The sequence below is a fragment of the Gavialis gangeticus genome, unplaced genomic scaffold (genome assembly GCF_001723915.1).
Source record: "Gavialis gangeticus isolate Ggan-Ray unplaced genomic scaffold, GavGan_comp1, whole genome shotgun sequence".
Lineage (NCBI taxonomy): Eukaryota > Metazoa > Chordata > Crocodylia > Gavialidae > Gavialis > Gavialis gangeticus.
This window is the reverse complement of record NW_017729025.1, coordinates 50008583-50026211: the sequence shown is the minus strand read 5'-3', so window position 1 is coordinate 50026211 and position 17629 is coordinate 50008583. Positions and strand designations below refer to the sequence as shown.

Sequence of the window (17629 nt, the reverse complement as noted above, 5' to 3'; positions counted from 1 at the left end):
ACACACACACACACACACACACACACACACACACACACAAACAGCCCAGCACTTAAAGTTTTCCACTAATGGAAAGATCCACTTTCCTCTTATTTTTTCAAAGGATGAACAAGATCACAAATAGTGATTGAGTCATATATCTCATTATTCTTGCAAGAACATATCCTGTCCATATACAGCCCACCAATTGATCCTGTCTGGCCTGCCAAATGCCACCAAGTCTGAGGGAGGGCTGTTCCCCAAGCCGATCCACTCTGCCACAGCCAGGGGTGGGCTGTAGAGTGCACAGCCTCCTCTGCTCCCTCCCTTGCATCCACCCCCCACACCCAGCTTCCTCTGGGCAGTGCAGTTGCACAGTCCTGGCACCATGGCTACTGGCAGTTGGGCTACACATAGGACACAGCACAATGCAAGCACACAAAGTAGTGCCCCTGCCAGAGCCACACACCTGAACGGGGTCTTCAAGAGGAGACTGGACAAGTACCTGGCTGGGGTCATCTGACTCCAGCACTCTTTCCTGCCCAGGGCAGGGAGTCGGACTCAATGATCTACTGAGGTCCCTTCCAACCCTAACATGTATGAATCTATTAATTTAAACCCATGCTGCTGCAGCTTCTCCCAGAGCCTCCACCCCACTCCCTCGGTGCATTGTGAAGACAGTTTCTAGCCAAAGAGGAGCTGCACAGGGGATGGCTGGGGGCAAGGGGGAGGTGATGGATGTTGCCAACTCCTCTCTTAGGTCATTTGATAGGGGGTACAAACTAGGGATGTAAATATTGTTTAAGAAAACATTCATTTAGCTTTCTCCAATTATATGGAGTCAAACAATTAACTGATAACACAGCAACTTGGAACATCTCCTGCTGAGAGCTGCTACTGGGCCCTTGGAGTAGGGGAAGGGGAGAGAAGGCAAGCACAACTAGACAACACAGCCCAGGTGAAGCCCTGCACTGGGAGGGATGGATCACCTGTAAAGGACCAGCTAATTGCTTAATTAATTAGTCATTCTCCTTCCTGCTGGGGCACCTAGAGCAGGGGTGGGCAAAATGCAGCACGCCAGCCCATTCTATCTGGTCTGCGAGGCCCCCACAACATTTAGAAAAGTAATATTTATCTGCCCCTGGCTGCCTGTCATGTGGCCCTCGATGGCTTACCAAAACTCAGTAACCAGCCCTCCGCCTATTATAATTGCCTGACCCTGACCTAGAGGCTGCCAGATTGCACCTGCCCCAAGCTAAAGGATAACCAGTAAGCTAACTAGTTTTCACTGCACTTATCTATTAAACAATTAATCATTTAATCTTTCACATCCCTAGTACAAATTCTAAATTTTTATCTAATAATTTAGAGTTCTTAATTGATTTGAAGTATTCACATCAAGCAGCTCCGTTTCAGATCACATCTCTATCAAATTCTACAATAGGAAGACCAGTCACCTTAAAAGTAATTAGAAATCTTTTCAGTTCTTGAATGAACCATAGGGTCAGCATCCCACAGTTCTGCTCCATATAATAAGATGGACTGGTACCTTAGGTCTATAGACCTATATAGTGCTGCTAGTATGGCCCTTCTGCCCATCTTATTGTAAAAGGATAGAATTCCACCCAAGCCTTGTTTTGCTTTAACGCTTACCTTTTCCATGCGTTTATCCCAGCTCAAGATTTTTATTAAAACAGATTCCAAATTCTAAAGAGAAACTAAAGCTTTCAATAGATGACACGTAATACAGAAACTAATGCTTTCAGAAACTGAAGCTTTCAATAGATGGTACATAGTACAGTAAACCACTGAAAGTATATTATCTGAATACCCATGCCTTTGTATCTCTGCTCATCTGTCTTTTCCCCCTTCCCTTGCTCTTATATTTGCCAATTACTACCCATTTTCAACTAGCAAATTAATATTAAAAGATGGAAGAGGGTTAAGAAATTAGGTTACATTGAAAGTTGCTCACAGTTGCTATGGCTTCGGTCTGTTCCCTGTTATATTCTCTGTACTGTCCTAGCATCTGGTCAACATGCCTCAGGTTTCTGTTGGTATCCTTAAGAAAAAATAGGAGAAAGGTTGGGGGAGAAGGTGAGGAAAAAACAGAATGTTAAACCAGAAATCTTCTTTAAAAACAAATGAACGCATCACTTTATTAACTTTATCTTATTTTTAGGTACAAAAATAACAGGTCTGATTTCTGAAGAGTGTCTGAGTACCCACAACTCCCATAAAAGCCAGAGAGAGATAGGGGTACTCAGTACCTCTAAAAAATAATTTACAGCAGGGGTGACCAAGACATGACTTGCAGAGCCATATTACCTGGTTCACATGGCCCCACAATGAGTCCACAAAAATTTGGCAGTGTGGAGAGTGCTGCCAGTGTTAATTACTGCCATGGTTCTCAGAGCTGTGATTATCACTACTGCTGCTCATCCTACTGCCAGGTTTCCAAGAGCATAGAGCCACGTTATCTAGCTGCAGGGCAGGACACAAGGCTAGAAATCTGGCAGCAGCAGGAGCGGTGCTATTGTAGGTTTGGTAGTGGCAGCAACTAACATGGATGCTGACAAATTCCGCAGAACGGATGAGTTGAACAACACTGATTTACAGTAAACGTCTAGGTCCAAACAACCAAGTTTGAAAGTTTTGGCCATGCTGTATGAAAATCGTTCATCCAAGGATCTTAAGTTATTCATTTAGCCTAGCCATAAAGTAATCTCTTTGAGATAATAACTTATCTCTATTTCACACATGGGTAAACTGAAGAAAAAAAAATAGTTGCAAATTCATCAAACAAGAAGGAAAGACCTTGGAGCAATAGGTAACAAATCCCAAATACTTGAAATGTTTGAGATTTGGTATATAAACCTCTCTCAAAGGTTACATAAACTTTTAGAAAAAAAGGAAGTGAGATTTTGTACTTATAGTATAAGACTACAGACAAGGGATCTGGATTCTTTTCCCCATGTGGGTAGCATAAACAATATATGTCATAATATACCAAGCAGCTCAGCTAGGATTAATGACCTAATTGGTCAAGCCTACCCAATGCTCTAGCTGACTGCACTACCCCAGTTAATGAATCAACTGACCACTGTTACAGGCACTTGATTAGCTGCTACGGATAGCAGTCTCCCCATTTAAGTCCACCAGTGGCAACTGTTGGAAGCCAGCCAACAGTTCTGTCAGGTCTACTGTGGCAAGACTCCCTAGATCCTGTAGTCTTTAGTTTCTTAATCAATGACTTCAGACCCTGCTTTGCTCTGCTTCGGACTCTAGCTTTTGGAAATTCCCTTCAGCTTTGGTAACTCGGTCCCTGACTCCCATACCCTGACTCGGCTTGCAACTCAGACTCTGCTCCTAGAATTCCCTTTTGGTTTGGGTACCTTGGATTCCATCTCCTGTCTACGGCCATTCCCTGGTGGCCTAACTACTAGGCAAGACCACCTACATCCTTATCCTTACAATATCTGTTTCCTTGTGTGAAATGACAGTCTTAGACTCTAAATTAATATTTGCAAAGTTTTGCGCTTTGTAACAAAAAACACTACAAATAAAAGGTTAGGTTAAAAGCAAACTGGATCACATCATAACATGAGCAACTACTGCCTCCTGAGTCAGGGAGGGCACTTGCCCCACCAGCGGCCAGTCAGCGACCAGGGGGTGGGAAGTGTTCCCCCATGGCTGATCACATCGACCGGGGGGGGCCCCCTTGGCTGGTCACACATGCCAACCGAGAAGCAGCATTCCCTCTAAGCTGGCTCTAAGAGGGAACACTGCCCAGAAACACCAGCGGCATGCCTGGGAAGGCCAGGGATGTGCCCAGAAGGGCCAGCAGCACTTTGCTGGCTGGGGAGTGGGGGCGCCAAGAGCTCTCAGGGGGAGGTGCCAGTGCTCTTGCCTACCCCACCTGCCCACTCCCTAACCGAGGAATGCTGCTGTGAGGGGGTGTACCAGCACCCCCAACATGTTGCCACGGCATCATAAGCCTATAAGAGGGGATTATGATTGGGAGGAAAGGTGAAAAATGAGGGTGTTCACTCAAGTATCAGAAGTGTAATGACAAAATAGTCACACCTAAAATCAAGCCCTGGTTAAAATTGGAATTTTAGACTTGCGTTGTAAGCCTGTGATACTGTAGCGTTCTATTTTTATTTTAGTTATCCCCATGCAAATCTGCTCTACTTGCAAGTTAAAAGAAAGAAAACAATCTTCTTGAGTTATACCTCAGGAGATACAATTTGGATTCTCTTCTTTACAGGCATTACCAGCAATAGTTGAGGGCCTGATTTGGCTTGGGGTATCTATTACCAAGGCAACAGCCCCAGGCTCAGCTTTTGGCAAAACAATGGCAAAAACAACTGCTGCCCCAGCAGTAGCTAGTTATGCTACCACCTTGGGCACAACAGCAGCTGGCACTACCCAGTGCACTGAGGCTACTCTGGGCATGGTGCTGGCCTACTACATCTCTGGGGATCTTTGTGGGCTAGTACACAGGGTCAGGGTCAATCTGCAGCCAGATGTGGTACGTGAAGTCAATTCATGGGGTGTTCAAGGCCCGAATCGGCATGTAGGATTAATCCACAAGCACAATCAGACTGCAAACCAACCCGACACACCAGCCCAATCCACTCACAAACTGGTCCTGTGTGACTTATCCAGCTCATGTGGCTAGACTGGTTGGGCACCACCGAAGTGGGGTATCCTTGCACAGATGTATCTTGTAAGCTACAGAAATTCTCAGAGATAACCATCCTAAGCTAAGAACAATTATTAGCTTATAATGCCCTACAATTTAAAATGTTAAGATCATTTTTAAAATCATTTGAATAAAGATCATTTAATAAAAACCATTTTAAAATCTTGTCAATAGGGAATGTTAGAGCATTTTATTCGGACAGTAAATAACCAATTTGCAAAGCACTTAGCCACTTTCTAATAACCTGTAAAGTGCTTGCTAAAGTATGAATCTTCTCAGTAACTTCTTCGGTGCCATGGTTTCGAGCTCTGATATGTGTCGCCCTTACTGGGCCCCGGCTTCCAACTCGATGCCGACGAAAGCTATCTGAATCGCTGGATGATTCTGCCATTGACGTCTTGAAATCCTGAGAAGAAGAAAATAAGGACAAGCCTTCAAAATTCAGAATGCTACCACTCAGAGTTGTCTTATTTTTTTCCTATTTACGTAACAAATGTATAACCACTCATATATACATATACACATACACTTTTTTTTTGTGCAAAGGCTATTATTAAGCACTCTAATGAAATGGGGCATTTGGCTGCAGTATTAAATGGGAAGAAAAGAATAAAATCCAATTATTAGTATTACCACTTGCTGATGATCCTGGGAGTATCAAACAACTAACGTAAATTACAAAATAGGAACTGAGAATAAAAAGTAATGGAGTTCTCTTTATGAAAAAACTTACTCATTTTTCTACTAAAGAAGGAAACAATACCTTTAAAGAAACAACTTGTGCCTCATTTTGAAATAGAAATTTTGCCTATATTTTCTCTCTTTTTAGATATAAAATTTCTTTTAATACAATAGAAAAATATTGCAGAAAAATCAAGGAGCTGTTTTTTTCCCCAAATTAATTTGCTCCAGATTAAAGTCATATTCCCACTTCTAAAAGCATAGTTATCAGCACATCAACCAGTGGTAACACTATGGAAAAGGGATAAGAAGTTCAGGTGAGACAGACAGACAAACGCTTAAGAAATACTGTTAATGGAGCTAACTTTTAGTTTAAGAAGGGGCAGCAACAAGAAATAAAGAAAGCAGAATTACTCAGACAAAACTGCCTTTAAATAGATTCTTTTGAAAGCATACATGAGGTACAAACATGTATTTCGCAATTACTGTTTAGAGATGTATTTATTTCTACTAATTAAGCAGGGTCCTAGGATTCAGACTATCTATGTTCCTTTCTAGCCATCACAACCTTTCTGTGCCTGCTTTCCACTTTGCAAGCAAGATGTTTTAGACTTTAATTACTACTGGGAAAAGTAGTTTAATGTGTTTTTTTTTCAGGGTTTCAAAAATATTTTACCAATTGACCGAATGTACTCTCAGATACACACATCTCCTCATATCTAGTAATCACCACAGATTTCTAATCTTCTTGCTAAAATTTCACTGTTGGGCATCCACATTTTAAAACTGATTATACTCAAGCTATAGGATTGCCTGCTTTGCCTCTGCCTTGATGACCTCTTTGTCCAGATTTTCAATAAGCATCTCATCCCAACCCCTCCACCCCCACTTCCATGTTTCTTTGTATGTATATAGCATCTTTACTATTCTGGCCTACTACACTAACATTTTATATTGCAAAGAAAAGTGTGGTAGCGTAGTGGGCCAAGATCGTAAAGGTTTTTAATTAAATAGATTCATAAATTGAAAATAAAGCCATGAGACAACATGACATTTGTTGCCATCACACTGTTTGCTCTGCTTGCAAGTCACATCCCTTCACATAGCCTGTGTCTGCCTTGTCCATTTAGCTTTAATACTTTTTCAAACAGGAAAGATTTACATCTTTGTTTTTACAGTGCTCAACGCAATGGGAACAAATCCTGCGTGGGCCCTTTCTTGTTTTTATTAGAAGAGTACCTAAAAACAAAAACTAAATCCCTCCATCATGTTTTCACCTGGTAATTCAAATGAATATGGAAAAGAGTTGTGAATGAATTATGTAAATGTTTGTGTGGATATTCACAATTTCTTTTATTCAGCTATCAAAATATGCATTGGCTTAAAATAAATAACCATATACTGTAATGCTACTTGTTGTTCTACATTTCATCTTCCACTATTGTTTGTCATATCTTAAATTTAGATTATGTTCTTGCAAGCAGGAAATGTGTCTTTTCACAACTTCCACGCAAAATCTAGCAGTTCTGTAGACTATAAAAAAGTTGCTATGTTGTTGTATTGTGTAATTCTTAGTAGTTGTAAATCTACCTTTTGAACTGAGAACAAAACTAAACTAAATATTACAAAGTTTGAAATAAAAGCCATAATTATAAATGCACTAATAAAAATATCTTAATTTTTCAAAGCCTCTCCTCACAGAAGAGTACCTTTTCCTCCATTTAATTTCATGGTAAGTTTTTCAGACGAAGGATTTTAATTTTAAACCACTAATGATATTTTCCATTTGTACAGAAGCTTCGTAACAAGGATGATGTTTATTAATGAAGTAATGAATCACTATTCCTATTTTACATGTACAAAAACTAAGACAAAAGCAAAACTGGATAAAGAACAAATCTGGTGCAAAAATCAGGGTTTTAACACAGATCTCGACTCAGTTTGCTAAGAATTAAACAGTGCTTCCAAAATGCACGTGCTTTCTGAAAGAGATGCCTCTATAGTGTTCTCTCCATAGTTATTTAGTTAAATTAAAATAAGTATGTATTATGTTCTTGTTTTATTAGCAAGTACAATTCAAAACTTGAGAACTTAAGTACAAACCTGAACTATCAATTCAAACACATCTTACAAGGCCTACACAATGTATCAGTTGTCCAGAACATCAGCTTCCATTAAAAAAAAGATGCAAATTTAAATCCCTCTAGGTCAGCAGTTCCCAAGCTCTGACAGGTTAAGTACCACCAAATTTAAAATGATATAACCTTAAGTACCACCAGCAAATTTCTGTCATATAATTTTAATAAATCTGTTCATACGCAGACAACCTGTCAGTGGTACACATCACTGGTGGTACCTGTGCCCCAGATTGGGAACCCTTGCTCTAGGTTCCAAATAAAGCACTCCTATCATCATCAGCAGTCCCTTGCAGTTGAGAATGATTGTCTTCCATGACCATCTTTTCTGTGGGTCCAGAGATGGCTGACGAGACCAATCCAGTATTGACGGGCTGTGCTGCAACTCAAGCACATGGAAGGCTCTGGGTTTTTGGTCCAGTCTGCAACGCAGTTTCTGCAACTCCCATTTCCCCCCCCCCGCCCCCCATCTCCTGTTCTGGTCGTAAGGTTTCAAAGTACTGAGATCCTTGCAGCAGGCTCTTCCTCCATGAGGCAGTCCTGGGCAATCATCTCCCAATGTCAATATCTATGTAGCAGTTTTTCAAGTTGGGCTTAAGGATATCCTCAAAGTGCTTTCTCTGCACTCCTCTAGATCAGATGCCTTGATTGAGCTGGGAAAAAAAGACTTGCTTTGGGAGTCTGGAGTCAAACATCTGGATGATGTGGCTGGCCCACTGCAGCTGATGTTGGATGATCATCATCTTAATGCTCGTGTTGTTTGCTTGTGAGAGGACACCACTGTTGGTGTGTCTGTCTACCTGCTGGATTCAAAGAATCTTCCACAGGCAGTGTCTATGGTACTTCTCCAGTGACTTATGTTATCTCCTAGACATTGTCCACATCTCAGCTCCACATAGTAAGGTGGAGATCACGACTGCTTGATAGACCATGAGCATGGTTTCAGATCTGATGTGATCTTCAAACACCTGTTTTCTCAGGCATCTGAAGGCTGCACTAGCACTCTTAAGGCAATGCTAGATTTCTTCATCAATGTCAACCTTCTGTGAGAGGCGGCTTCCAAGGTACGGGAGATACTCAATCTTCTCCAGAGTCATACCATGAATCTGAGTTTTTGGAGCTGGGGACTGCTCATTAAGAGCCTGTTGATGGAGGAGCATCAATCTCATTTTTTGTATGCCTTGGTAAAGATGTCAGCAACTGCCTGAAAGTCTGCTTCCCAGTGAGCACGCACTACAGCCTCACCAGCATACTAGAGCTCGATGACTGAGGTTAGGGTGGTTTTGGCTCAAAGTAGGCTGAGATGTAAAGTCAGTTCCTAATATAAAGTGAACGTAAACCTACATAATTATGTCTACCTGCATCTATAGGTAGCAGTAGACATTTGCGGACGTCTAATGATTGTGAGCTGTCCTGCTCATTGAAACGTGAACTTAATGTCTAACAATGGCTCTTCAGTCAATATTAGCTATCCCACAGATGGTCATTATAACAAGAGTGGGAAAGGGGAAGAAGAATGACAGAAATGAAGTGGAAATGGAAATTGGGAGCTCTAGCAGAAAAAAAACAATACAGAAAGCAGAAATAGAAAGTAGCAGGGGAAACGACAAAAGCAAAAATAGCCTAAAAGGAAGCAGATTTTTCAATTAACAGTGCTGAAAATAAGGAAATCAGTCCCTTCGTTACTATACAGTACTCCACCTAAGTGCATATTTCAATCCTGAAGCTATGCTATGCATTTAGAGTACACACTTACGCAAACAATGTAAGTATACGTAAAACCATCAGTGTTGCCATATTAGTAGCCCCACTACTGATTAGCATTTTCAAGGCATCCAATAATCAGTTTATGCCCCCCTATTAGAAATCTTAAAAGTGAGAGAAGTCTTGAGAATAAATGAAGTTAGTTGGTTTCAATGCTCCTAATTTCAGCAGTTTGACAGCTGCTTCTCCGTTACTGTATCTTTTTTAGCTGTGTCAAGAAGTGAAAAATAGTTGCAATTAGTAACTATAATGTTAACCAGAATAAAATTAAGTTACAAAGGGGACAGTGAAGCTTAAAGATGCTGTGCAGAGGGTCCTACTTAAATCACAGTTTCAAGATTTTTGCAGAAAGCACAAAAAACATCGATCTCCAAGATTGCTGCGAAAAATGGCACTGGCTGCAATTTCCTGGGAAATCGACCTTAAAACGAGATCTAATGAAAAGCAGTCCTCACTGTCACTGCAGCCCACCCAGGAGCAGAAGGTGCCAGCATGAAGGGCGGCAGCAGCTGAAGAGAACTACCCCTGTGCCAGAGCCAACACAGCAGGAAGCCAAATCAATGGTCAGAACTGAAGGAGGAAGTTTTGGGTCTGGGTGTCTCGTTTGTGAGGCCTCTTCTCAAAGAAGCTCACACACGACATGGACACACCCATTTCCCCAAAGTGCACCCCCTGCCACTGCATATGCACACCCACTCCCATAGACACACACCTGCACAACACACCCCATATCCCTGCACACACACCCTGCACCGCCCTACCCCTACCACCACACAACCCCAGCACCACGTATAGGCACCCCCAAAGCGCACCCCCTGCCCCTGCACACACAAGCACACACCCCCACCCTATCCCACAACCACTCCTACCGCCCCACCCCTACACACAACTACACACACACCTGCAAAGCGCACCCCCTGCCCCGCACACACTCCTGCTTCCATCCCTGCAACCAAGCCCTACCTCGATACACACCCCAGCCCCCACGCACGCGCACACACATCCACACCCTCGCCCCAGCCATTCGTATCCCACACCCCTTGCGCACAACTACACGCGCAACGCCCACGCCCACACCTGAAGCCCCCGGGGGGGCGCTAAAGGATGACGTCAGCCGGAGGGGAGGGGAGGGGGAGAAGCCGATGCAGCGTTGCAGGGAAAGGAGTCGCCCCGTCCTCACCTCGGCGCGGCTAACCCAGCCCGCGACTTCAACCGACCGATCAACCGCCCGGCGCACCGCACCGCGCCCCGCCCCGCCGCTATGGCAACTTGAACTAGCCGCCCTACCAAAGGCAGAGCGCGGCGTCCCGGGCGCCAGGCTGCGCGGCGCTCGGCCCCATGGGACGTGTAGTCCGCCAGCCCCGAGAGCGCCCGACGACAGGAGCCCACGGACTACACCTCCCAGGAGGCCTTGCGCCTCCCCGTGACGACCGGCCTGCGACGCGCCCGAAGCCCTGCAAGGCGGAAGCTCCCGCTCTAAGCCACGCCCTTCCTTAAAGGACCAGGCAAGCTGGAGGAAAGGGCGCGTGTCCTGGTCTTGCTAGTGCCCCGCTCAGTGCGTCCGGGGTGGGGCAAAAGGAGAGTTTAGCCCATGTGCACGGGGCAGCTGGTCTTGCTTGTCCCTGAGCCTGGCTGTGCCTCCATAAGAGCTGAAAATCCTACCCGGGGGGGGTCTCCGATGCCATTGCTCCTGCACTCGTTAATCAATGAGCCAGTTTAATTTTTTTTTTCTTTTGCAGACCCCGCATGACTCAAACCCCGCGGGGCCGAAGCAGCCTTTTCTCCCGGGACCGTGGAGATGCGGGAGCCCTTGTCGGACAATAAGGATCTAAGGAGGATCCAAATTCACACTTTGCCTCTGAACAGCTGTGGCTCATTACTCATTGCAACTAATTGCCTTGCAGACCACCCCAAAATGGACTAGAAATGGGACTGATCCTTCAAGGGCCCTGCTGCACTTCGCATAAAGCTGGATAGAAACCAGCCATGAAGTTGTTGCACATTTTCAAGCTCCAGCTTTAGAGCTGGTTGGCTCTTTTTTATAGCCGGCTCAGCTGGACATTTTTCCAGCATGTTAATGACTTGTATGTGTGGCCAGGCTAAACTTACTGTGTGATTTACCAGTTAACTGTAACAGATGTAACCCATGGCAGGGGCCTTACTACACACGCAAGTCTATTGTTCATGCTCAGCCCCAAACCTGCTGGGCTGCCGGCTTCTTATGTGCTAGGGCCTGGGAAGTATCCAAATTAACACCTTGCCCACAGACAGTCAAGATGTTTTCAAGTTAATTGCTATTCAAGCTACCTGTACAAGGGATGGTCACAACCTGTTTTGATGAATCAAAACCTAAGACAGTCAGCTGCAGATTCCATAATTATGGTGCATTAAGTTTAGTACCTGAAGTTGCAGGTGCTAACTTAATGTACTATAATTGGCACTACTGTACAGCGCACACTTTTTTGTGACCCCAACATGCAGTAGACTAATTCTACTGCACAATAGCAGGGTTTTTGCAAGCTGTGCTGCTGCGCAGTAGAATTGGTCTACTGTGCATTTGTCTTGTGTAGATGCACCCAAGGACTAACAAGAGTTCCAAGCAGTAAAGGTGGGAAGTTATAAAAGATTACTGGTACAGAAATTATTTGTTTCAGTTAAAATATTTGGAATGAATTGTGGCAGGGAACTGTCTTTTCATTGTCCTATGGTTTACAAAGCTAGTCACTTTGGATTTTGATTTGAACACAACCTTTAATTGTGCTGCAAGCCATAAGCACAAGTACCCTCCCCCAATCAAAAGAACCCAATATGTGCTATATTATATTTCTTTTCTGAACCTTTATATTATTTTCTTTCTTGGCTTTATATGCCACCCTGTGAAAATTAAAAATCAAGCAAGCAAGCAAGTGGGAAAGCTTAATAATAAAAGACAAAATAGCTTCTAAAAACAAAATATAGTAAGAAGACATAGTATAACAAAACAAAGTCTCCCAAAACTTTCTACCCCACCCATTGGGAGTTACTGCAGTGCACAGGAAGCAGACAGAAAAAAGAAGTCCTCAGTAAAGGGTGGCTGCAGTCCCTATACAGCCCTCTCCAGGTCAGGTGACCATGCAGTGCCTGCTCCATGGTTCTCCCTTACTATGGATGGATCCAAGATTTTAGAGAGGAATGTGGGAGCAGAGACCTGCACTGTGGTGGCTGCTCCCCTGTTCCCAGAAACCCCCTCCCCACACCCCAAGCAGGCAGACAGCACCATGGGAGCAGCAGCAAGGGACTTCATGGGGGGGGCGGGGGAAACAATCTTCCCTCCTCTGTGTTTAGCAGCATGTTTCCTGATTCCTCCCCCCGCACTCCCACCCAGTGTGGGAGAGGGGGAAGAAAGAGTTCTAGAGGCACTCCTACCCCAATACAGGGCTTCAAAGACTCATGTTGCAAAAAGAGACTCAAAAATTTAAAAAAAACACCACATCATCTCACACTTGCACTCAAGGTTTTGGTGACAAAGCCAAGATCAGGGGTTGCTCTTTGCATGATAAACTGCATTCCAAATAGGTGAAACACTTGTTCCTGTTGGTTTCCATATTTGCTTCCTCTCCTCTCCCCACCAAAGATTACTTCCTGCAGTGGCTGATTTATCTTTTTGTCACTGGTCAAGCAACTCTTCCCCAATCAAAGACTTCTCCAGGCCACACACAGGTTCTTCTCTCAGGTTTACTGATGCTCCACAAATCCAAAACTTAGCCTCCCTTTCTCTTAGGATGCAACACCTCCTTTATAAAGGATATCAGCATAGCTGTTTTGACTTATCTATCTGCTCATCCTGGGCAACAGTTCTCCAAATCTGTCCGATGCTTGGAGGAAGTATAAGTTACAGGAGGAAAGAGTTTGGTAAGAGCACCAAGAAGCCAGTCTGTATATACATAACTGGAATGTTAGCTGAAGCATATCTAAATAGCTCCCTTTATTAAGAGTTTGATGCATTGTAGAATTATGTAGTTCTCATGTTACACAAAACTGTGAGAGTGGTTGCTCTAAAGAAACCCACAGCAAAATACAGAGCTGGATTAAAAGAAAAAAAAGTTGGATGGGGAGGGGAGGTGGAGGGTTGGGAAAGAAGAAGGGAAGAGAGTGGAGTCATCATCTGTGCCTGCCAGAAGTAATGCCTAAAGCACTGAAATAGATTATTAAAAAAAAAATTAAGAATCGAGTACTGTAGCCCCAAACTGAATGAATCTCTAGAGAGAGACTGCTCTTTACTCCAAACCAGCAGAGATGGAATAGACACTTGGGTTAGAGGGCTAAAGCACTGTAGCTTTCACATGTAATTTGGAGATTCTCCAATTGAAAATTGTTTTGGGTTTTTTTGAGAGAGAAAAACTAAAGTTTACAGAAAAGATTATTTCAGAGAACCAAATGATATATTCTTAGAGAAGCACCTCTAAATAGCAGGGGCAGCAGAATCATCAAGGGAAAGAGTCCGGGCAGCGGATTGCAGCTCTGCCCCAGCTCCAGACCATGCTGTCACCACCACAAGATCCTGGCCCCAGAGCAGCTGTCCACCCTGCCAGTGCTGCTGTTGCCAGTCACAATGGAAACCTTGGCCCCACCCTGTCACTACCCCTCCTCTCCTGGGATCTTCATGGAAACCAGCCACAGCAATGTGTGCAGGGGCTGCTGGGAAATGGAGTCCACTGAGCATCCAATATGGCCAACATGCTCCCTGTTACACTCTCTGCAAAGGTTACATTACCGCAACTTTTGCAATATTTGTGCCTTATGCCTCATCTGAATGCACCAGTATTCCAAGTGCAGACTGCTGCTCCCTCACCAAAGGAGGCCATGGCCACATTTCCGTCAAGCTGTAGACATTCCATAACAATATATAACAGCATAATTATTGCCTGTTGCTAGCAGAGGTGGTAGGTACCTCCTGCACTGAAGGGTGGATTCATGCCCTCCAAGTATCCATCCATATACCATCTTGATTCCTTTCTTTATTAATCTCCCCCAGCTCCTCCCAGTGCCTCTAACCATGTTCACAAGTCTGTTTCAGCTACTGCTTCTCAATACATTTTATTTACTACAATTCATTCCCTATTTTAGATTAGATTGTTCCCTATTTAATTACTACGACTCATTAGTCAGTGACACAGGACACTTAACTGACATATTTTAGTCTGGTAAATCCTGGTTTGCGCAGGGAGTTGGACTAGGTGACCTCTTGATGTCCCTTCCAGCCCTACTTGCCTATGATTCTGTTATTCAGAGCCACTCTCAAAACAAAATACCTTACTAATAGCTCATTCTTGGCCTCTTGAAAGCTATCTAGAAATTTCTGATGACTATATGGGTCCCTAAAACTTAGTTTCCAGTGTATTCCCATAGACTTAACAATCAAACAGCTTAGGTCTGCTGGGCAGGCCTTCCGTACCTTCCAAAGCACACTTAAACTGAATTTCAAACTGAATCTCCCATCTCCTGGCATCAGAGCAAAATTCTGTTGTTGTGCTTCTCTTCACAGGCAGATGTCATGAATTCTTGTCGGTCCATCTATCACCATTCATCTTCCTTTCTGCTGCCCCTCCTCCAACAGGGAGGGCAGAATTATCATTTTCACTGCCACAGCTGCTGTTTCTTCTGCCACTGCTGCAGTTGCCACTATCGTGGATTTAGGTTCAGCCTTTACCTGCCATCCACCAGAAGGCCCAACTTGCAGGGGCCCCCACTCTCTAAGAAGTCCATTGCTAGCCAACAGGTATTTGTCCTGTTGAGCACTTGAGTGCTGAAAAAGCTGCTGCTCATAAGAAGCTGGAAGCACCTGAGGTTATTTTGGCCACTGACAGCCAGGTCTATTTTAGCCCAGGGGTGGCACAGGCAACTACTGTAACACGTGACAGATTGGGGATTGGAGAGGCAGCATAGTGGCAGATAGGGCAGGAGACAGAAATCAGAACAGCAGACTGGGGCAGGAAACAGAACAGAAGATCAGGCAGGGGAGGGGATCAGAGTGACACTTGGAGAGGGTGCAGGATTAATTTGTGGCATGCCTGCCAAAAAGGCTGGTCTGCACTATTTTAGCAGATGCTGCTGAACAAATGTTTACGGCCATCATGCTTAGCCCTAGAAATATTTCTGTGTTCACTGAATCAGACACTAGAGGGACTCATAAGCATAAAAGTTACAGCTGAGCAATGTGAGAGGCAAGAATACCTGTGGATCTTTTATTAGACCAACTCCATGGTTGGAATAGACATAGGCATGACAATCCTAGTATACAGAAAGGATAAGCTAAGAAAGAGACAATCCAGGACCCTGATACCAAGTTGCAACAACTACTAAACATGTACAGAGAGTGGTGTATTAGGCTGAATACAAATAAACAGAAGCTGTGGGGAACTGAGATCCCTTGCATCTATTGATTCCAGTCAGACCCTGAAAAATTGAAATCTATTAAGAAAATGTCCAAGCCAAAGATATGAAGGGAGTTCAGCTGCAATTTGTAGGGATGGGCAACTATCTTCTCAAATTCTGTGCATGTTTTTGAGAAGCCAGTAAACCTTCCAAAGAGAGATGAAATTCTATAACATAGAAATGTTCAACCTCCCCCCCCACCCAAAAAATAGCCAAGTGAAAGAACAGATAAAGCCATAACTGTGGCCCCAGTTCTAAATCCTACAATCTTACAAAACAGGGCAATAGCTCAGAGGGAGGCCTAGAAGCAATGTTGATGCAAAACCAACAGCCCGTAGTATTTGCTAGTAGAGCCTTTTGCTCCTAGAAACCAGACAGGTATAGATAGAGAAGATATTGCTAAAGCTGTTTTTTGAATGAAATGTTTCCATTATTTTAACTTTGGATGTACAATCTAATCACACCCCTCCAAAGCATCATGAGGTGAAATTAAGGTACTGCCAGAGAAAAATCACTAATAGTGAGTGTAGCAGGGAGACCAACGCTCCCGTTATTTTAAGGGAAAAAATTGTAGCAGATAGAGTCCAGGCAGCTGAATAGAGGGTAGCCATATAGGAGTAGGCACCATGGAAGTCCTCTTACCCAGGCAAAGGGCTGGCCATTAAGGAAGAGGTGAACACCTGCCATCAGCCAGGGAAACAGTGCATGGAGTGAGCTGGCTGCAGAGAGGTAGGCAATCAGATGCCATAGACTAGGGGGTCCTACTGCAGGTGTGGCTCTGCTGCAGTAAGGCAGTAGAGCCAACCCTAGCTGGGCAACAAGGAAGCAGCTGCAGCTGTATTTGTCAGCTCCCATGTCAACTACTTGGCAGGTCCTGATGAATCAGCCCTGCCGGTGGTGTGGAGAGTCATGTGACCTGCAGGGGTGGGACTTAGGAGGTATAAAAGCCCAGGAGGTAGTCTGTCTCTGCAGGCTGCCCTGAGAAGAGTTCTGTCCAAGAGACTGGCTGGGAGTTGCTTGCCCTAGTGACAACAAGCTACCAGGGACAGAGCTCTCTGCCTAAAAGGAGCTGAGCTGAGAGACCCATTGAGGGCTGCCTGCTAGGGCTGTGCAAGGCTTTGGACCGTGCTTTGGATCTGGAGATTTGGATGCTTCAAACACCAAAGCAGCATGTCCAGATCAAAGCGCTGGCTTCTTTAGGCTTTCTGAAGCAGTTTGGAGCTTCCAAAGTGCTTCAGAAAAGCTTTGGAGACACTTCGGAGATCCGGCCGTAGGTTATAATGGGGAATCGATTACATATCTATAACTTTGTTCTTTTAGTCTGATTTGGATTAAACTTGCAGGGGCGGTAGCCCCTTGTGAGTCCACAAAGCCTGCCAAGTTTCAAGGAAATAGGTGCAGGGGTTTGGGGGAAACTGCACCTCAAGCTGTGGACAAGCAAAACTCGTGACATGGGTGACACTGTGTTAAGGCACAGCAGGGTGAAAGCTGCAGGCATGCTAGCCCCTGCTGAGGCCATGAAGCCTGCCAGCTGTCAAGGAGATAGGTGGAGGGCTTCTGGGGCCCTGCACCTTTAGCTGCTGACAGGAAAAACTCCCTTACAGCCACACCCAGGCTGGATGCAGATGGTGCATAGTCACTTGGAAGGACTGGATGCATTTAAGTCGGCAGGCCCAGATGAGCTGCATCTGAGGGTAGGAAGGCACTGGCCAATGTCATTGCGCAGCCACTGGCAAGAATATTTGAGCACTTGTGGCGCACGGGTCAGGTCCCAGAGGACTGGAAAAGGGCCAATGTGGTCCCTATTTTCAAGAAGGGGAGGAAGGAGAATATGTCATACATGTGAGAGCCCAGCAGGAAAAATTATGCTGAGGGGAAACCAGCACAGGTTTGTAGCAGGTAGATCATGCCTGACTAATCTAGTCTCTTTTTATGACCAGGTTACAAA

At 44.4% G+C, this 17629-nt stretch overlaps 1 protein-coding gene across 1 annotated transcript in view; it reads right to left on the bottom strand.

The window, feature by feature from the left end:
* The window catches only part of CEP128 (centrosomal protein 128), a 249572-nt gene extending 238978 nt beyond the window's left edge, over positions 1 to 10594 (bottom strand). Inside the window, exons 1-3 of the mRNA XM_019518700.1 lie at positions 10448 to 10594; positions 4932 to 5093; positions 1955 to 2041 (exon numbers count right to left, since the gene is read on the bottom strand). Of these exons, the coding sequence (XP_019374245.1) occupies positions 1955 to 2041; positions 4932 to 5078 (234 nt within the window). The 5' untranslated portion in view covers positions 5079 to 5093; positions 10448 to 10594. The remainder of the gene's footprint in view (positions 1 to 1954; positions 2042 to 4931; positions 5094 to 10447) is intronic.
* Positions 10595 to 17629: the final 7035 nt, after the last annotated feature.